This window comes from Microcebus murinus, chromosome 20 (assembly GCF_040939455.1).
Source record: "Microcebus murinus isolate Inina chromosome 20, M.murinus_Inina_mat1.0, whole genome shotgun sequence".
Classification (NCBI taxonomy): Eukaryota; Metazoa; Chordata; class Mammalia; order Primates; family Cheirogaleidae; genus Microcebus; species Microcebus murinus.
Window position 1 is genome coordinate 37,146,878 of NC_134123.1, and position 20,610 is coordinate 37,167,487.

The following is a 20,610-nucleotide window of genomic DNA, read 5'->3' on the forward strand; positions in this document are numbered from 1 at the left end:
GCGAGTTGGAGGCTCGAACCCGGAACGATGCGGGCAAGACGGGGTTCTGGAAAAGTCTCCCCCAGTCCTCCAGGGTGTCACTCGCTCGCTCTTCCCCGCAAGAACGCCAGCCCTGGCCGGGCGCGGAGGCTCACGCCTGTCGTCCCAGCACTCTGGGAGGCCAAGGCGGGAGGATCGCTCGAGGCCAGGAGTTGGAGGCCAGCCTGAGCAAGAGCGAGACCCCGTCTCTACTAAAAAATAGAAATTAATCGGGCAACTAAAAAAATATATAGAAAAAACGAGCCGGGCATGGAGGCTCACGCCTGTACAAGTCCCAGCTACTCGGGAGGGAGGCCGAGGCGGGAGGCTCGCTCGAGGCCAGCAGTCGGAGGCTGCCGTGAGCCGGAGCTCTAGCCCGGGCGACAGAGCGAGACTCTTGCGTCCGAGCTGGCCTCCAACTCCTGACCTCCCCGATACCGATCCTCCCGCCTCGGCCTCCTCCCGGAGCTCTGGCATGCCGACAGGCGTGAGCCTCCGCGCCCGGCCTCCGCCTCCATTTTTCTTACCGGAATCGAGTGGGATTTTCCTCTTGTTTTGTTTTTTTTTTTTTGACACAGAGTCTCGCTCTGTCGCCGGGCCGGAGTGAGCGCCGTGGCGTCAGCCTCGCTCACAGCAGCCTCCGACTCCTGGCCTCCAGCGATCCTCCCGCCTCAGCCTCCCTCCCCAGTAGCTGGGACTCCAGGCGTGCTCCACCATGCCCGGCTACATTTTTTCCTCTTGTTATTCCGACTTACCCGTCCCGGGGCCTCAGTTTCCCTCCCTCTCTCTCTCTCTCTCTCTGTGTCTTCCGTGTGACAACCTTGCGCCCGCCCGTCTCTCCTTGCCTCCCTGAGCCTCAACCCCGGAAACAAACGGACGCTCACCCGGCGGCCTCCACGTCCGCCCGAGACTATCTTAGAGGCCGGCGGGGACCTCCTTCCCTGGCCTCCGCGGAATTCGAGGCGACCGCCCTTGCCATACCGGGGTTCCTCGCTCTTTCCGCCTCCTCCCTCCAAAGCGGCTGCCGGGCGCCGGCCGTCGCGTGTCGGTCCCGAAAAAAATAAAAAACTCCTTTTTTTTTCTCTCTCCTGACCCCGGCGACCACCGGGTGCGTCCTCCTTTTCCGGCCTCCTTCTCCGTGCTTTTCCGAGGCCGCCGCCGCCGAGGCCGGCCGGGGGCTTGGGGGGGAGGGGCGGCCTGCCCCGCCCGGGGAGGGGAGGGGACAAGTGATGTCACAAAGGGTCCCCCCCCCACCTTTGACCCGGTGACCTCCGCCCCTCCAGCTCTTGGCCAACGGGGGGAGGGGACCCGCCCCCTGGCCCCGGCCTCCCGGCCCAGAGCGGTAGAGGCTGTCCTCCCCTCCCCGTCCTCCCCTGCCCCCCTCGTCCCCCCCAAGCCAGCAAGGGGGGAGGGCCCGGTCTGTCCCCCCTCTCCCCTGTCACTTGTCCCCAAGAGCCCGGGGCCGGGGCGACTATGAACAGCTAACCCGCGGAGGCCGGCTCAATCTCACCGCAACGGGAAAGTGGAGGCCGGGAAGGGAGGCCCAGCGCTGCTTAAAATCTGAGTCCCCGGGGAGGGGAGGCCATGGCCACCTACTACCAGGTGCTGGGTGTCCCGCCGGCGGCCTCCGCGGAGGACATCAAGAAGGCCTACCGCAAGCTGGCCCTGCGGTGGCACCCGGACAAGAACCCCAGCCTCAAAGAGGAGGCCGAGAAGAGGTTCAAGCAGGTCTCGGAGGCCTACGAGGTCCTGTCGGACTCCAAGCGGCGGGCGGCCTACGACAGGACCGGCTGTGACACCTGGCGGGCGGGCGGCGGAGGCAGCGGCGGCGGAGGCCGGGGCGGAGGCCGGGGCGGAGGCCCTAACGTCCCCTACGGAGGCGGGGGCAGCCCGTTTGAGGCCGGCTACAGCTTCCGCAACCCGGAGGACATTTTCCGCGAGTTCTTCGGCGGCCTCGACCCTTTCTCCTTCGACTTCTGGGACTCCCCTCTCGGGGGCGGCGGAGGCCGGGCCTCCGGGGGCGGCGGAGGCCGGGCCTCCGGGAACGGAGGCCGGGGCCTCCGCGGGGCCTTCTCCGCGGGCTTCGGGGAGTTCCCGGCCTTCATGGAGGCCTTCTCGTCGTTCGACGCGCCCGGCCGGGGCGGGGGCAGCCGCACGGCCTTCTCCTCGGCCTCCTTCGGAGGCTCGGCCGGAGGCAGCTCGGGCTTCAGGTCGGTGATGTCGTCCACGGAGGTCGTCAACGGCCACAAGGTCACCACGAAGAGGGTCGTGGAGAACGGGCAGGAGAGGGTGGAGGTCGAGGAGGACGGGCAGCTCAAGTCGGTCACCATCAACGGCAAGGAGCAGCTGAAGCGCGTCGACAACAAGTAGAGGCCGGGCCTCCCCGCCGGGCCTCCTCCTCCTCCCCCCCAGCCGCCGGGCCGCCTCCCTTAGAGGCTTTGAATAAATGTGCCAAGTGAGTTCGTGCAGACGCGGGAGCCCGGCCTCGCTTTTTTTTTGGTTTGCTTGTTATTTTTTTTTTCGGCTTCCGAGGCTCGCCGGCCTCCCGTCTCGGCCTCCCTGCCGAGGATATATAGATGGGAAGACGGGTTTACTATTATTATTATTGTTGTTGTTGTTGTTTTTAGTGGAGACGGGGTCTGGCTCTTGGGCTCAGGGTGGTTTTGAAGTCCTGGCCTCGAATGAGCGGGCCTCCCGGCTCGGCCCTCCCTCCCGAGGATATATAGCTGGGACGACAGGTGGGAGCCTCCGCTCCTGGCTCGTTTTATTATTATTATTATTATTATTATTATTGTTAGTAGAGACGGGGTCTGGCTCTTGCTCTCAGGATGGTCTCGAAGTCCTGGCCTCGAATGAGTAGGCCTCCCGTCTCGGCCTCCCTGCCAAGGATATATAGCTGGGACGACGGGTTTATTATTATTATTATTTTATTTTTATTATTATTTTTTAGTAGAGCCGGGGTCTCGCTCTTGGGCTCAGGGTGGTTTTGAAGTCCTGGCCTCAATGAGCGGGCCTCCCGCCTCGGCCTCCCTCCTGAAGATATATAGCTGAGAAGAGAGGCATGAGCCTCCGCGCCCGGCTCGTTTTATTATTATTATTATTATTATTGTTATTATTATTTTTAGTAGAGACGGGGTCTCGCTCCTGCTCTCAGGGTGATCTCGAAGTCCTGGCCTCGACTGAGCGGGCCTCCCACCTCGGCCTCCCTCCCGAGGATATATAGCTGGGACGACGGGTTTATTATTATTATTATTTTATCTTTTATTATTATTTTTTAGTAGAGACGGGGTCTCGCTCTTGCTCTCAGGGTGATTCCGCAGTCCTGGCCTCCAACTCCGAGCCTCCTGTCTCGGCCTCCCTCCCGAGGATATATAGCTGGGACGACAGGCGTGAGCCTCCGCGCCCGGCTCGTTTTATTATTATTATTATTATTATTATTGTTTTTAGTAGAGACGGGGTCTCGCTCTTGCTCTTACAGTGATCTCGAAGTCCTGGCCTCGAATGAGTGGGCCTCCCGCCTCAGCCTCCCTCCTGAGTATATATAGCTGGGACAACAGGCGTGAGCCTCCGCGCCCGGCTCATTTTATTATTATTATTATTATTATTTTTAGTAGAGACGGGGTCTTGCTCTTTCTTGCTCAGGCTGGCCTCGACCTCCTGGCCTCGAGCAATCCTCCCTCCTCGGCCTCCCAGAGCGCTGGGAAGACAGTTATTTATTTTTTTTATCTATTTTTAATTGGCCAATTAATTTCTCTCTATTTTTTTTTGGTAGAGACAAGGGGGTCTCGCCTCTTGCTCTCAGGCCGGCCTCCAACTCCCGGCCTCCAGCGATCCTCCCGCCTCGGCCTCCCTCCCGAGTAGCTGGGACCACAGCCATGCGCTACCACGCCCGGCTCGTTTTATTATTATTATTTATATTTTTAAATAGAGACGGGGGTCTCGCTCTTGCTCTCAGGCCGGCCTCCACCTCCCGGCCTCGAGCGAGCGAGCCTCCCGCCTCGGCCTCCTCCCAGAGTGCCGGGATGCCAGGCGCCAGCCTCCACCGCGCCCGGCCTTCTGATGGCATTTCCCGGAACCAGGTCACCCTCCCTGGACCTGGCGGTGACACACACACACAAGGTCAAAGGTGAAAGGTCAGGCCGCCCCCTGTCCCTACTTAAGGGGACATCGGACTCCTCACTGTGACATTAACCGCCAGGGACTTGCTGATCCCGCCAATTAGAGGCCAGCTGGGGCCTCCCCCGGTGGCCTCCAATGGAGGGATCGATCGGCGCCACCCACCCAGCCATCCAGCCGCCGGGCGAACAAAGGGGGTCGAGGCCCGAGAAACGTGGAGGCCGCCTTGTTCCGGGCCTCGAAAATCTGGGTTCGTCCCTGCCAGGTCCCCCCCCCCGTCCCCGAACCTCGGCCCTAAAAAATCGCGGAGGCTTTTTGTAAAAAGTCTCTCCCGGACTCGGACTCCGAATTGAGCTCAGGCTGGCCTCCAACTCCTGACCTCGAGCGAGCCTCCCTCCTCGGCCTCCCAGAGTGCTGGGACGACAGGCGTGAGCCCCCCCTGGACCTTAGCGTCATTTGACAGCCGGGGAAAAGGGAGCCCGAGGAGGCCGCTGTTGGAGGCCCCAGGCTGGGGAGGCCGGGGAGGCCGGGGAGGGGTGAGGCCCCGTCTGGCCTCCATAGTGTGGCCTTCGAGGCCCGGGTGTCCCCGACCTCACAGGGCAGCCGTGAGGCCCCGCCCGGCAATCGTGACAGGCGTGGAGGCCGCCTCGACCTCCGGCCTCCACTCACCCGGAGAAATGGAGGCTCATTTCTGTCCACCTCGGTCCTGCTCGGACCTCGACCCCGAAGTCCAGCGGAGGCCCACCCTGCCGGCCTGGCCTCCTCCGCCCGGTAATGTCCCTTCCTCGGGGGACAAGTCGAGCTGGGGCCCCGGGTCCCCACCGCCACGTGCTCTGTCCTCTGGCCTCCACTTCCGGCCTCCACTTCCTCACGGGTCTCCCCTTTCCTTCAAGGAGGGTGGCCGGTGGTGGCCGTCACCGTGGTCACCCCCTCCCCCCACCAGGAAGGAAGCTCGGCGGTGTTGGACAGATGGGGAAACTGAGGCAGGGCAGGGGACGAGAGGGAGAGGAGACGGCCTGGGGTGGCCCAGCCTGGTGGTGGCCGGTGGTGGCCGTCACCCTAGTTGTCACCCCCACCGGGAAGGAATCTCGGTGACTTTGGACAGATGGGGAAACTGAGGCAGGGCAGGGGACGAGAGGGAGAGGAGAGGCCCGGGGTGGCCCAGGCCGGTGATGGCCGTCGCCCTGCCCCCCTCCGGCCGCCCCCCCCAGGGACGGGTTGGGGACACCACGGCCACCCCCCAGCCCCCCCTGTCCCCCGTCCCCCGCCCCGCCCCCGCTCCCGGCCTCCCCGCCGAGATCTTATCGAGGCTGATTTAATTTCAAAGACGGATGGAGCCCGGCCGCGCGGCTAATCGGGGGCCGCCATCTGTCCCGTTGCCATGGCGACGGGCTGCCGGGAGGGGAGGGGGGAGGGGCTGGGAGGCCTCGGGAGGGACCCGCGCGCGGGTTGGGGACGGGGACAGAGACGGGGACAGAGACGTGGAGAGACGGAGAGAGACAGAGACGGGGACGGAGACGGGGACGGAGACGGGGACGGAGACGGGGAGAGATGGAGAGACAGGGAGACACGTGGAGAGACAGGGAGACACGTAGAGAGACAGAGACGGGGAGAGATGGAGAGACAGGGAGAAACAGACAGAGACAGACACAGAGACAGGAAGAAAGAGACACAGAGAGACAGAGACAGAGAGAGACAGACAGAGAGAGACAGAGAGAGGCAGAGACAGACACAGGGAGAGACAGAGACAGGGAGAGGAAGATAGAGACAGACAGAGACAGAGAGAGGAAGAGAGAGACAGGGAGAGAGACAGAGACAGAGACAGACAGAGACAGGGAGAGACACGGACAGACAGAGACAAGGAGAAACAGAGGCAGAGAGAGAAAGAGACACAGAAACAGAGAGACAGAGAGACAGAGACAGAGAGAGACATAGAGAGACAGAGACAGAGACAGGGAGAGACAGACAGACAGAGACAGACAGACAGGGAGAGAGACAGAGAGACAGGGAGAGAGACACAGAGACAGGGAGAGACAGAGGCAGAGAGAGAAAGAGACACAGAAACAGAGAGACAGAGAGAGACAGGGAGAGACAGACACAGACACAGAGAGAGGAAGAAAGAGACACAGAGAGACAGACAGAGACAGAGAGAGACAGACAGGGAGAGACAGACAGACATAGAGACAGAGACATAGAAAGGAAGACAGAGACACAGAGAGACAGAGACAGAGAGACACACAGGATAAACCAGAGCCGCCAAAGGGGACCAGGACAAACGGGTCGCGGGCGCCCGACTTCGGAGAGTCCCCCAAACACGGACAGACCCGTCCGCGCCCCAAGCACCCGGCTGGTCCCTGTCTTGGGGACCCCGGTCCCCCCGAGTCGGCTCAGATCGGGGACATCAGGGCCCTGAGTGCGGCTCCTGCAAGACTTTCATCATCGAAACCTCCGCGGAGGCTCAGGCCTGTCGTCCCGGCACTCTGGGAGGCCGAGGCGGGAGGCTCGCTCGAGGCCGGGAGGTCGAGGCCAGCCTGAGCAAGAGCGAGACCCCGTCTCTACTATAAATAGAAAGAAATTAATTGGAAAATAAAAAGATACAGAGAAACTGTCATCCCAGCACTCTGGGAGGCCGAGGCGGGAGGATCGCTGGAGGTCAGGAGTTGGAGGCCGACCTGAGCCCAAGAATGAGATCCCGTCTCTACAAAAAAAAAAATAGAAAAAATTAGACAAACAACTAAAAACATATAGAAAAAACGAGCCGGGCGTGGTGGCGCACGCCTGTCGTCCCAGCTACTTGGGAGGGAGGCCGAGGCCGGAGGCTCACTGGAGGCCAGGAGTCGGAGGCTGCCGTGAGCGAGGCTGACGCCACGGCACTCACTCCAGCCCGGGCGACAGAATCTCGCTCTGTCTGCAAAAAAAAAAACAAAAACAAAAAAACCAAAACTTCCCACCTGTCCCGCCTCCCTGGAGGCCGAGAAGGGAGGTTCCCAGACCAGAGTGGCCTGGCCTCCCCGAGTTGGAAGTCGGGGGACAACGGCCTTGGGGCTAAGAGGACGGAGGGGGTCACACGCCTGTCCCCTGTCCCCAACCCCTGCCACCTGCCCGGCCCGGCCCGGCCTCCACAGAGAGACCTCATCGGCCTCCAAGCTCGGCCTCCAAGCTCGGTTGAGGCCAGCTCGACCAACCAGTCCTGCCAGAAACCGGATCTGCCCCCCCCCCAAGTCCCCTCCCGGCCTCCAATCCTGGCCTCTCCTGCAAGCTCAGCCTCTACCCCTCCCGCCCCGGGATGTGGGGGGAGTGAGGCCAGGACCTCTGTGCTTGGCCTCTACGAGGCCCAGGTAAGCGACAGCCACCAGGGCAACACGGGGACATAGGACAGCTGGGACTTGTTTTTTCTTTTTTTTCGGGGAGACACAGTGTCGTGGAGTCAGCCTCGCTCACAGCAGCCTCCAACGAGCCTCCCGCCTCGGCCTCCCTCCCGAGTAGCTGGGACTCCAGGCGTGTGCCTCCACGCCCGGCTTGTTTTTTTCTATTTTTTTTTTTTTTAGTAGAGACGGGGTCTCGCTCTTGCTCAGGCTGGCCTCGACCTCCCGACCTCGAGCGGTCCTCCCTCCTCGGCCTCCTCCCAGAGTGCTGGGACGACAGGCGTGAGCCTCCGCGCCCGGCCTCCTGTCTGTGCCTCTGCAGATAAATGGCGGGGAAGGGGACAAGAGGGTGACAATGACACCAGGCTGGGTGGCAGAGGGAGGCCGGCCCCGGGCCGGTCATGTCAATCTTGGCCCTCAAAGGACAGGGCTGCCCGGAACGGCCTCCACACCACCCCTCCGGCCTCCTTTATGAGCCTCCACTCTAGGAAACGGGGAGAGAGAGGGATGGGGTGAGGCCACGAGAGCGGGTGACCCCGGCCACCGGCAGGGGACAGTCACTAACCTCCCCCTCCCCCGTCCTCCTGTCCCCTCCCCCGCCCCCCCGGGGGGTGTCACCCCCGGCCCGACTCCATTCTGTCACCTCCTGCTCTTCGGGGGTCCCCGAGCTCTGTGGGGACAGGGCGCGCGGCGGCCTCCCTCCCCGGTCCCGGCCTCAACCCGAAGGCTGGCCTCGGCAGGAGCCTGGATATCGGGGTGGGGTCAGGGGTCAGGGGTCAGGGGTCGGCGTGGCGGGGTTGCCCGGGTTGCGCACTGAGCAAGCGAGCTCATACTTGTCGGTAAACGAGGAAGGAGGCCGAGAAGGGAGGCCGGCGAGACCTTGGCGGCCTCGTCCTCCAGTTACGGCCTCAACCCAAGGGCTGGCCTCAGCAGAAGGTGGGATGTTGGGGCAGGGGCAGGGGTCAGGGTTCAAGGGTCGGCGTGGCGGGGTTGCCCGGGTTGCACACTGAGCAAGCCAACTCATATTTGTCGGTCAATGAGGAGGGAGGCCGAGAAGGGAGGCCAGGGAGACCCTGGTGGCCTCGTCCTCCAGTTACGGCCTCAACTCAAGGCCTGGCCTCAGCAGGAGGTGGGATATTGGGGCAGGGTCAGGGGTCAGGGTTCAGGGGTCGGCGTGGCGGGGTTGCCCGGGTTGCGCAGTGAGCAAGCGAACTCATATTTGTCGGTCAATGAGGAGGGAGGCCGAGAGGGGAGGCCGGCGAGACCCTGGCGGCCTCCTCCTCGTCTTCCTGCCTCGGTTGTCCCTGCGTGCAGCGGCCCTCCGAGGACAGGCCTGGGCTCCGAGGCCTCCCGGGGGTGAGGCCGGTCCCCAAATGCGCTCGGCAGCCTCCGCAGCGCGGGCCTCCGCTCCGGGCCTCCAGGCCTGGGGACGGCCAAAATCCGGGTGTCACAAAGGCACCCGGGATCCCCAAAATGTACCCGCTCTGTGCCAGAAAGGAGGCAGGAAGAGGAGGAGGAGGAGGACGAGGCCGCCAGGGTCTCGCCGGCCTCCCTTCTGGGCCTCCCTGCTCCCTCGCCTACAAACATGAATTCGCTTGCTCAGTGAGCAACCTGGGCAACCTGCCACGCCGCCCCCTGACCCCTGACCCCTGACCCCACCCCGATACCCAGGCTCCCGCCGAGGCCAGCCCTTGGGTTGAGGCCATAAACTGGAGGACGAGGCTGCCAGGGTCTTGCTGGCCTCCCTTCTCGGCCTCCCTCCTCATTTACCTACAAACATGAGTTCCCCTGCTCAGGGCAAAACCTGGGCAACCCCGCCTCGCCTGACCCCTGTCCCCTGACCCCTGACCCCGGGAATGGGACCCAGTACTCGAGTCCCCCTGGGGCTCCCTGGCCGTCCCCTCCCCCTTCCGCTCCCCCCAACCCCCCCCCCACTCAGCTGTCCCCTCCCCCTCGGGCCCCCATCTCCATGACAAAGGTGGCCCCGGACAGTCCCCAACCTCCTCCTCCTCCTCCTCCTTCCCCTCCTGGGGCCTCCACAGCTGCCTCCACCCCGAGAGTGGAGGCCGGCACGCGAGCCCCACGCTCAGCTGTGTTTGCCGAGGCCCAGGAGGCCGGGATCCGGCCTGGCGACACCCGGCGACGCCCGGCGACCCACGGCGACAGCCTGCAGGTGGCGGTGGGGGGGGAGGGGTGGCCAGTGACAGCCCCTCCCCCATCCGCCTGCCTCCCGTCGCCCTGGCAACGCGGTGACAGCCACCAGGCAAGGTCACCAAACAAACGTCCCCAGCATTGGGGGCAGGGGACAGGCCGGTGGCCCTTGTCACCCACGGCCTCGCCCCCGTCCCCTCCGACCTCTCCCCTCTCCCCTCCATCCTCTCCCCTCCATCCTCTCCCCTCTCCCTCCATCCTCTCCCCCTCTCCCTCCATCCTCTCCCCTCCCCCCTCCATCCTCCCCCTCCATCCTCTCCCCTCCATCCTCTCCCCTCTCCCTCCATCCTCTCCCCTCTCCCTCCATCCTCTCCCCTCTCCCTCCATCCTCTCCCCTCTCCCCTCCATCCTCTCCCCTCTCCCTCCATCCTCTCCCCTCTCCTCCATCCTCTCCCCTCCCCCCTCCATCCTCTCCCTCCATCCTCTCCCCTCCATCCTCTCCCCTCTCCCTCCATCCTCTCCCCCTCTCCCTCCATCCTCTCCCCCTCTCCCTCCATCCTCTCCCTCCCCCTCCATCCTCCCCTCTCCCTCCATCCTCTCCCCTCTCCCCTCCATCCTCTCCCCTCTCCCTCCATCCTCTCCCCTCTCCCTCCATCCTCTCCCCTCACCCCCTCCATCCTCCCCCTCTCCCTCCATCCTCTCCCCTCTCCCTCCATCCTCTCCCCTCCCCCCTCCAACCTCCCCCTCTCCCTCCATCCTCTCCTCCCTCTCCCCTCCATCCTCTCCCCTCCCCCTCCATCCTCTCCTCCATCCTCTCCCCTCCATCCTCTCCCCCTCTCCCTCCATCCTCTCCCCCTCTCCCCTCCCATCCTCTCCCCTCTCCCTCCATCCTCTCCCTCTCCCTCCATCCTCTCCCCTCTCCCTCCATCCTCTCCCCTCTCCCTCCATCCTCTCCCCTCCCCCCTCCATCCTCTTCCCTCCATCCTCTCCCTCCATCCTCTCCCCTCTCCCTCCATCCTCTCCCCTCCCCCCTCCATCCTCTCCCTCCATCCTCTCCCCCCATCCTCTCCCCTCTCCCTCCATCCTCCCCCCTCTCCCTCCATCCTCTCCCCTCCATCCTCTCCCCTCTCCCTCCATCCCTCCCCTCTCCCTCCATCCTCTCCCTCCATCCTCTCCCCTCTCCCTCCATCCTCTCCCCTCCCCCCTCCATCCTCTCCCTCCATCCTCTCCCCTCTCCCTCCATCCTCTCCCCTCCCTCCATCCTCTCCCCTCCATCCTCTCCCTCTCCCTCCATCCTCCCCCCTCTCCCTCCATCCTCTCCCCTCCATCCTCTCCCCTCTCCCTCCATCCTCTCCCCTCCTCCCTCCATCCTCTCCCTCCATCCTCTCCCCTCTCCCTCCATCCTCTCCCCTCTCCCTCCATCCTCTCCCCTCTCCCTCCATCCTCTCCCCTCTCCCTCCATCCTCTCCCCTCCATCCTCTCCCCTCTCCCTCCATCCTCCCCCTCTCCCTCCATCCTCTCGCCCTCCATCCTCTCCCCTCTCCCTCCATCCTCTCCCCTCTCCCTCCATCCTCTCCCTCCATCCTCTCCCCTCTCCCTCCATCCTCTCCCCTCTCCCTCCATCCTCTCCCCTCCCCCCTCCATCCTCTCCCTCCATCCTCTCCCCTCTCCCTCCATCCTCTCCCCTCCATCTCTCCCCTCTCCCTCCATCCTCTCCCCTCCCCCCTCCATCCTCTCCCCTCTCCCTCCATCCTCTCCCCTCCATCCTCTCCCCTCTCCCTCCATCCTCCCCCCTCTCCCTCCATCCTCTCCCCTCCATCCTCTCCCCTCTCCCTCCATCCTCTCCCTCCATCCTCTCCCCTCTCCCTCCATCCTCTCCCCTCTCCCTCCATCCTCTCCCCTCCCCCTCCATCCTCTCCCTCCATCCTCTCCCCTCTCCCTCCATCCTCTCCCCTCTCCCTCCATCCTCTCCCCTCCCCCCCTCCATCCTCTCCCTCCATCCTCTCCCCTCCCCCTCCATCCTCTCCCCTCTCCCCCTCCATCCTCTCCCCTCTCCCTCCATCCTCTCCCCTCCATCCTCTCCCTCTCCCTCCATCCTCTCCCCTCTCCCTCCATCCTCTCCCCTCCCCCCTCCATCCTCTCCCTCCATCCTCTCCCCTCTCCCTCCATCCTCTCCCCTCCCCCTCCATCCTCTCCCCTCCCCCTCCATCCTCTCCCCTCTCCCTCCATCCTCTCCCTCCATCCTCTCCCCTCTCCCTCCATCCTCTCCCCTCTCCCTCCATCCTCTCCCCTCCCCCCTCCATCCTCTCCCTCCATCCTCTCCCCTCTCCCTCCATCCTCTCCCCTCCCCCTCCATCCTCTCCCCTCTCCCTCCATCCTCTCCCCTCTCCCTCCATCCTCTCCCCTCCATCCTCTCCCCTCTCCCTCCATCCTCTCCCCTCCATCCTCTCCCCCTCTCCCTCCATCCTCTCCCCTCTCCCTCCATCCTCTCCCCTCCATCCTCTCCCCTCTCCCTCCATCCTCTCCCCTCTCCCTCCATCCTCTCCCCTCCATCCTCTCCCCTCTCCCTCCATCCTCTCCCCTCTCCCTCCATCCTCTCCCCTCTCCCTCCATCCTCTCCCCTCCCCCCTCCATCCTCTCCCTCCATCCTCTCCCCTCCATCCTCTCCCCTCTCCCTCCATCCTCTCCCCTCCATCCTCTCCCCTCTCCCTCCATCCTCTCCCCTCTCCCTCCATCCTCTCCCCTCCCCCCTCCATCCTCTCCCTCCATCCTCTCCCCTCCATCCTCTCCCCTCTCCCTCCATCCTCTCCCCTCCATCCTCTCCCCTCTCCCTCCATCCTCTCCCCTCTCCCTCCATCCTCTCCCCTCCCCCCTCCATCCTCTCCCTCCATCCTCTCCCCTCCATCCTCTCCCCTCTCCCTCCATCCTCTCCCCTCCATCCTCTCCCCTCTCCCTCCATCCTCTCCCCTCTCCCTCCATCCTCTCCCCTCCCCCCTCCATCCTCTCCCTCCATCCTCTCCCCTCCATCCTCTCCCCTCCCCCCTCCATCCTCTCCCTCCATCCTCTCCCCTCCATCCTCTCCCCTCCCCCCTCCATCCTCTCCCTCCATCCTCTCCCCTCTCCCTCCATCCTCTCCCCTCTCCCTCCATCCTCTCCCCTCTCCCTCCATCCTCTCCCCTCCATCCTCTCCCCTCTCCCTCCATCCTCTCCCCTCTCCCTCCATCCTCTCCCCTCTCCCCTCCATCCTCTCCCCTCTCCCTCCATCCTCTCCCCTCCATCCTCTCCCCTCTCCCTCCATCCTCTCCCCTCTCCCTCCATCCTCTCCCCTCTCCCTCCATCCTCTCCCCTCTCCCTCCATCCTCTCCCCTCCATCCTCTCCCCCTCTCCTCCATCCTCTCCCTCCATCCTCTCCCCTCTCCCTCCATCCTCTCCCCTCTCCCTCCATCCTCTCCCCTCTCCCTCCATCCTCTCCCCTCTCCCTCCATCCTCTCCCCTCTCCCTCCATCCTCTCCCCTCCATCCTCTCCCCTCTCCCTCCATCCTCTCTCCCCTCCATCCTCTCCCCTCTCCCTCCATCCTCTCCCCTCCCCCCTCCATCCTCTCCCTCCATCCTCTCCCCTCCATCCTCTCCCCTCTCCCTCCATCCTCTCCCCTCTCCCTCCATCCTCTCCCCTCTCCCTCCATCCTCTCCCCTCCATCCTCTCCCCTCTCCCTCCATCCTCTCCCCTCTCCCCTCCATCCTCTCCCCTCTCCTCCATCCTCTCCCCTCTCCCCTCCATCCTCTCCCCTCCCCCTCCATCCTCTCCCCTCTCCCCTCCATCCTCTCCCTCTCCATCCTCTCCCCTCTCCCTCCATCCTCTCCCCTCTCCCTCCATCCTCTCCCCTCTCCCTCCATCCTCTCCCCTCCCCCCTCCATCCTCTCCCCTCCATCCTCTCCCCTCCATCCTCTCCCCTCTCCCTCCATCCTCTCCCCTCTCCCTCCATCCTCTCCCCTCCCCTCCATCCTCTCCCCTCTCCCTCCATCCTCTCCCCTCTCCCCTCCATCCTCTCCCCTCTCCCTCCATCCTCTCCCCTCTCCCTCCATCCTCTCCCTCTCCCTCCATCCTCTCCCCTCTCCCTCCATCCTCTCCCCTCTCCCTCCATCCTCTCCCCTCTCCCCTCCATCCTCTCCCCTCTCCCTCCATCCTCTCCCCTCTCCCCTCCATCCTCTCCCCTCTCCCTCCATCCTCTCCCCTCTCCCCTCCATCCTCTCCCCTCTCCCCTCCATCCTCTCCCCTCTCCCCTCCATCCTCTCCCCTCTCCCTCCATCCTCTCCCCTCTCCCCTCCATCCTCTCCCCTCTCCCTCCATCCTCTCCCCTCCCCTCTCCCTCCATCCTCTCCCCTCTCCCTCCATCCTCTCCCCTCTCCCCTCCATCCTCTCCCCTCTCCCTCCATCCTCTCCCCTCTCCCTCCATCCTCTCCCCTCTCCCCCTCCATCCTCTCCCCTCACCCTCCATCCTCTCCCCTCCATCCTCTCCCCTCTCCCTCCATCCTCTCCCCTCTCCCCTCCATCCTCTCCCCTCCCCCCTCCATCCCTCTCCCCTCTCCCTCCATCCTCTCCCCTCTCCCTCCATCCTCCCCTCCCCCCTCCATCCTCTCCCCTCACCCTCCATCCTCTCCCCTCCATCCTCTCCCCTCTCCCTCCATCCTCTCCCCTCTCCCCTCCATCCTCTCCCCTCCTCCCCTCCATCCTCTCCCCTCTCCCTCCATCCTCTCCCCTCTCCCCTCCATCCTCTCCCCTCTCCCTCCATCCTCTCCCCTCTCCCTCCATCCTCTCCCCTCTCCCTCCATCCTCTCCCCTTTCCCTCCATCCTCTCCCCTCCCCCCTCCATCCTCTCCCCTCCCCTCCTCCTCCTCCCTCCCCCTCCATCCTCTCCCCTCTCCCTCCATCCTCTCCCCTCTCCCCTCCATCCTCTCCCCTCCCCCTCCATCCTCTCCCCTCTCCCTCCATCCTCTCCCCTCTCCCTCCATCCTCTCCCCTCCCCCCTCCATCCTCTCCCCTCTCCCTCCATCCTCTCCCCTCTCCCCTCCATCCTCTCCCCTCCTCCCCTCCCATCCTCTCCTCTCTCCCTCCATCCTCTCCCCTCTCCCTCCATCCTCTCCCCTCTCCCCTCCATCCTCTCCCCTCTCCCTCCATCCTCTCCCCTCTCCCTCCATCCTCTCCCCTCCATCCTCTCCCCTCCATCCTCTCCCCTCTCCCTCCATCCTCTCCCCTCTCCCTCCATCCTCTCCCCTCTCCCTCCATCCTCTCCCCTCCCCCTCCATCCTCTCCCCTCTCCCTCCATCCTCTCCCCTCTCCCCTCCATCCTCTCCCCTCTCCCTCCATCCTCTCCCCTCTCCCTCCATCCTCTCCCCTCTCCCTCCATCCTCTCCCCTCTCCCTCCATCCTCTCCCCTCTCCCTCCACCCTCTCCCTCCATCCTCTCCCTCCATCCTCTCCCCTCTCCCTCCATCCTCTCCCCTCTCCCTCCATCCTCTCCCCTCTCCCCTCCATCCTCTCCCCTCTCCCCTCCATCCTCTCCCCTCCATCCTCTCCCCTCTCCCTCCATCCTCTCCCCTCTCCCTCCATCCTCTCCCCTCTCCCCTCCATCCTCTCCCCTCTCCCTCCATCCTCTCCCCTCTCCCTCCATCCTCTCCCCTCCATCCTCTCCCCTCCATCCTCTCCCCTCTCCTCCATCCTCTCCCCTCTCCCTCCATCCTCTCCCTCCTCTCTCCCTCCATCCTCTCCCCTCCCCTCCATCCTCTCCCCTCCATCCTCTCCCCTCTCCCTCCATCCTCTCCCCTCTCCCTCCATCCTCTCCCTCTCCCTCCATCCTCTCCCCTCTCCCTCCATCCTCTCCCCTCTCCCTCCATCCTCTCCCTCCTCCCTCCATCCTCTCCCCTCCCCCTCCATCCTCTCCCCTCTCCCCTCCATCCTCTCCCCCCCCCCCTCCATCCTCTCCCCTCACCCTCCATCCTCTCCCCTCTCCCTCCATCCTCTCCCCTCTCCCTCCATCCTCTCCCCTCTCCCTCCATCCTCTCCCCTCTCCCTCCATCCTCTCCCCTCTCCCTCCATCCTCTCCCTCTCCCTCCATCCTCTCCCCTCTCCCTCCATCCTCTCCCCTCTCCCTCCATCCTCTCCCCTCTCCCCTCCATCCTCCTCCCCTCTCCCCTCCTTCCCTCTCCCCTCCATCCTCTCCCCTCCCCCTCCATCCTCTCCCCTCCCCCTCCATCCTCTCCCCTCTCCCTCCATCCTCTCCCCTCCCCTCCATCCTCTCCCCTCTCCCTCCATCCTCTCCCCTCCATCCTCTCCCCTCTCCCTCCATCCTCTCCCCTCCCCCTCCATCCTCTCCCCTCCCCCTCCATCCTCTCCCCTCCCCCTCCATCCTCTCCCCTCTCCCCTCAATCCTCTCCCCTCTCCCTCCATCCTCTCCCCTCACCCTCCATCCTCTCCCCTCCATCCTCTCCCTCCATCCTCTCTCCCCTCTCCCTCCATCCTCTCCCCTCTCCCTCCATCCTCTCCCCTCTCCCTCCATCCTCTCCCCTCTCCCCTCCATCCTCTCCCCTCACCCTCCATCCTCTCCCCTCTCCCTCCATCCTCTCCCCTCTCCCTCCATCCTCTCCCCTGCTCCCTCCATCCTCTCCCCTCTCCCTCCATCCTCTCCCCTCTCCCTCCATCCTCTCCCCTCTCCCTCCATCCTCTCCCTCCCTCCCATACTCTCCCCTCTCCCTCCATCCTCTCCCTCCATACCTCTCCCCTCTCCCTCCATCCTCTCCCCTCTCCCTCCATCCTCTCCCTCCATCCTCTCCCCTCCCCCCTCCATCCTCTCCCCTCTCCCTCCATCCTCTCCCCTCCCGCCCTCCATCCTCTCCCCTCCATCCTCTCCCCTCCATCCTCCCCTCTCCCTCCATCCTCTCCCCTCTCCCTCCATCCTCTCCCCTCTCCCTCCATCCTCTCCCCTCTCCCTCCATCCTCTCCCCTCTCCCTCCATCCTCTCCCCTCCCCCTCCATCCTCTCCCCTCTCATCCTCTCCCCTCCCCCCTCCATCCCTCTCCCTCCATCCTCTCCCCTCCATCCTCTCCCCTCTCCCTCCATCCTCTCCCCTCCATCCTCTCTCCCCTCCATCCTCTCCCCTCTCCCTCCATCCTCCTCCCCTCTCCCTCCACCCTCTCCCCTCCATCCTCTCCCCTCCATCCTCTCCCCTCTCCCTCCATCCTCTCCCCTCTCCCTCCATCCTCTCCCCTCTCCCTCCATCCTCTCCCCTCCCCCTCCATCCTCTCCCCTCCCCCTCCATCCTCTCCCCTCCCCCTCCATCCTCTCCCCTCTCCCTCCATCCTCTCCCCTCTCCCTCCATCCTCTCCCTCTCCCTCCATCCTCTCCCCTCCCCCTCCATCCTCTCCCCTCCCCCTCCATCCTCTCCCCTCCCCCTCCATCCTCTCCCCTCTCCCCTCAATCCTCCCCCTCTCCCTCCATCCTCTCCCCTCACCCTCCATCCTCTCCCCTCTCCCTCCATCCTCTCCCTCCATCCTCTCCCCCTCCCTCCATCCTCTCCTCCATCCTCTCCCCTCTCCCTCCATCCTCTCCCCTCTCCCCTCCATCCTCTCCCTCCATCCTCTCCCCTCTCCCCTCCATCCTCTCCCCTCTCCCTCCATCCTCTCCCCTCTCCCCCTCCATCCTCTCCCCTCCATCCTCTCCCCTCCATCCTCTCCCCTCTCCCTCCATCCTCTCCCTCTCCCTCCATCCTCTCCCCTCTCCCTCCATCCTCTCCCTCCATCCTCTCCCCTCTCCCTCCATCCTCTCCCCTCTCCCTCCATCCTCTCCCCTCTCCCTCCATCCTCTCCCTCCATCCTCTCCCCTCTCCCCTCCATCCTCTCCCCTCTCCCTCCATCCTCTCCCCTCTCCCCTCCATCCTCTCCCCTCCATCCTCTCCCCCTCTCCCTCCATCCTCTCCCCTCTCCCTCCATCCTCTCCCCTCTCCCTCCATCCTCTCCCTCCATACTCTCCCCTCTCCCTCCATCCTCTCCCCTCTCCCTCCATCCTCTCCCCTCTCCCTCCATCCTCTCCCCTCCCCCCTCCCTCCTCTCTCCCCTCTCCCTCCATCCTCTCCCCTCCCCCTCCATCCTCTCCCCTCCATCCTCTCCCCTCCATCCTCTCCCCTCTCCCTCCATCCTCTCCCCTCTCCCTCCATCCTCTCCCCTCTCCCTCCATCCTCTCCCTCCCCCCTCCATCCTCTCCCCTCTCCCTCCATCCTCTCCCCTCCTCCCTCCATCCTCTCCCCTCTCCCTCCATCCTCTCCCCTCTCCCTCCATCCTCTCCCCTCTCCCTCCATCCTCTCCCCCTCTCCCTCCATCCTCTCCCCTCCATCCTCTCCCCTCTCCCTCCATCCTCTCCCCTCTCCCTCCATCCTCTCCCCTCCTCCCTCCATCCCTCTCCCCTCTCCCTCCATCCTCTCCCCTCTCCCTCCATCCTCTCCCCTCTCCCTCCATCCTCTCCCCCTCTCCCTCCATCCTCTCCCCTCCCCTCCATCCTCTCCCTTCCCCCTCCATCCTCTCCCCTCTCCCTCCATCCTCTCCCCTCTCCCTCCATCCTCTCCCTTCCCCCTCCATCCTCTCCCCTCTCCCTCCATCCACTCCCCTCCCCTCCATCCTCTCCCCTCTCCCTCCATCCTCTCCCTCCCCCTCCATCCTCTCCCTTCCCCCTCCATCCTCTCCCCTCTCCCTCCATCCTCTCCCTTCCCCCTCCATCCTCTCCCCTCTCCCCTCCATCCTCTCCCCTCCATCCTCTCCCCCTCCATCCCTCCTCCCTCTCCCTCCATCCTCTCCCCTCTCCCTCCATCCTCTCCCTTCCCCCTCCATCCTCTCCCCTCTCCCTCCATCCACTCCCTTCTCCCCTCCATCCTCTCCCCTCTCCCTCCATCCTCTCCCCTCTCCCTCCATCCTCTCCCCTCTCCCTCCATCCTCTCCCCTCTCCCTCCCTCCCTCCCTCCACCCTCTCCCCTCTCCCTCCATCCTCTCCCCTCCCATCCTCTCCCCTCTCCCTCCATCCTCTCCCCTCTCCCTCCATCCTCTCCCCTCTCTCCTCATCCTCTCCCCTCCCCCTCCATCCTCTCCCTTTCCCCCTCCATCCTCTCCCCTCCCCTCCATCCTCTCCCCTCTCCCTCCATCCTCTCCCTTCCCCTCCATCCTCTCCCCTCTCCCTCCATCCACTCCCTCCCTCCATCCTCTCCCCTCTCCCTCCATCCTCTCCCTTCCCCCTCCATCCTCTCCCTCCCCTCCATCCTCTCCCCTCTCCCTCCATCCTCTCCCTTCCCCCCTCCATCCTCTCCCCTCTCCCCTCCATCCTCTCCCCTCTCCCCTCCATCCTCTCCCCTCCATCCTCTCCCCTCTCCCTCCATCCTCTCCCCTCCATCCTCTCCCCTCCATCCTCTCCCCTCTCCCTCCATCCTCTCCCCTCTCCCTCCATCCTCTCCCCTCTCCCTCCATCCTCTCCCCTCCATCCTCTCCCCTCTCCCTCCATCCTCTCCCCTCCATCCTCTCCCCTCCCCCTCCATCCTCTCCCCTCCATCCTCTCCCTCTCCCTCCATCCTCTCCCCTCCATCCTCTCTCCCCTCCATCCTCTCCCCCTCTCCCTCCATCCTCTCCCTCCATCCTCTCCCCTCTCCCTCCATCCTCTCCCCTCTCCCTCCATCCTCTCCCCTCCATCCTCTCCCCTCCCTCCATCCTCTCCCCTCCATCCTCTCCCCTCCCCCTCCATCCTCTCCCCTCCATCCTCTCCCCTCTCCTCCATCCTCCTCTCCCCTCTCCCCCTCCATCCTCTCCCCTCCCCCTCCATCCTCTCCCCTCCATCCTCTCCCCTCTCCCTCCATCCTCTCCCCTCTCCCCTCCATCCTCTCCCCTCCATCCTCTCCCCTCTCCCTCCATCCTCTCCCCTCCTCCCCTCCATCCTCTCCCCTCTCCCTCCATCCTCTCCCCTCCATCCTCTCCTCCCCTCTCCCTCCATCCTCTCCCCTCTCCCTCCATCCTCTCCCCTCTCCCTCCATCCTCTCCCTCTCCATCCTCTCCCCTCTCCCTCCATCCTCTCCCTCCTCCCCTCCATCCTCTCCCCCTCCATCCTCTCCCCTCTCCCTCCATCCTCTCCCCTCCCCCTCCATCCTCTCCCCTCTCCCTCCATCCTCTCCCCTCCATCCTCTCCCTCTCCCTCCATCCTCTCCCCTCCTCCTCCATCCTCTCCCCTCTCCCTCCATCCTCTCCCCTCCATCCTCTCCCCTCCATCCTCTCCCCTCCATCCTCTCCCCTCTCCCCTCCATCCTCTCCCCTCTCCCTCCATCCTCTCCCCTCTCCCTCCATCCTCTCCCCTCCCCCTCCATCCTCTCCCCTCTCCCTCCATCCTCTCCCCTCTCCCCTCCATCCTCTCCCCCTCTCCCTCCATCCTCTCCCTCCCCTCCATCCTCTCCCTCTCTCCCTCCATCCTCTCCCTCCATCCTCTCCCCTCCATCCCTCTCCCCTCTCCCTCCATCCTCTCCCCTCCTCCCTCCATCCTCTCCCCTCTCCCTCCATCCTCTCCCTCCCTCCATCCTCTCCCCTCTCCCTCCATCCTCTCCCTCTCCCTCCATCCTCTCCCCTCTCCCTCCATCCTCTCCCCTCCATCCTCTCCCCTCTCCCTCCATCCTCTCCCCTCTCCCTCCATCCTCTCCCCTCTCCCCTCCATCCTCTCCCCTCCATCCTCTCCCCTCCATCCTCTCCCCTCTCCCTCCATCCTCTCCCCTCCCCCTCCATCCTCTCCCCTCTCCCTCTCTCCCTCCATCCTCTCCCCTCCATCCTCTCCCCCTCCATCCTCTCCCCTTCTCCCTCCATCCTCTCCCCTCTCCCCTCCATCCTCTCCCCTCTCCCTCCATCCTCTCCCCTCCCCCTCCCCCTCCTCCCCCTCCCCCCACCTCCCCCTC

At 64.7% G+C, this 20,610-nt stretch overlaps 2 protein-coding genes across 2 annotated transcripts in view; both read left to right on the forward strand.

The window, feature by feature from the left end:
* Positions 1–20,610, forward strand: part of MGLL (monoglyceride lipase) — a 401,877-nt gene that overhangs the window by 98,925 nt on the left and 282,342 nt on the right. The gene's annotated exons all lie outside the window — the stretch shown is intronic.
* On the forward strand, positions 1,306–2,495 carry DNAJB8 (DnaJ heat shock protein family (Hsp40) member B8). Its single transcript, XM_020283201.2, has one exon. The coding sequence runs from the start codon at positions 1,603–1,605 to the stop codon at positions 2,386–2,388; it is 786 nt and encodes a 261-aa protein (XP_020138790.1). The 5' UTR covers positions 1,306–1,602; the 3' UTR covers positions 2,389–2,495.

Coding starts and splice junctions, on each gene's coding strand:
- DNAJB8 (XM_020283201.2), top strand. CDS start 1,603: ATGGCCACCTACTACCAGGTGCTGGGTGTCCCGCCGGCGGCCTCCGCG.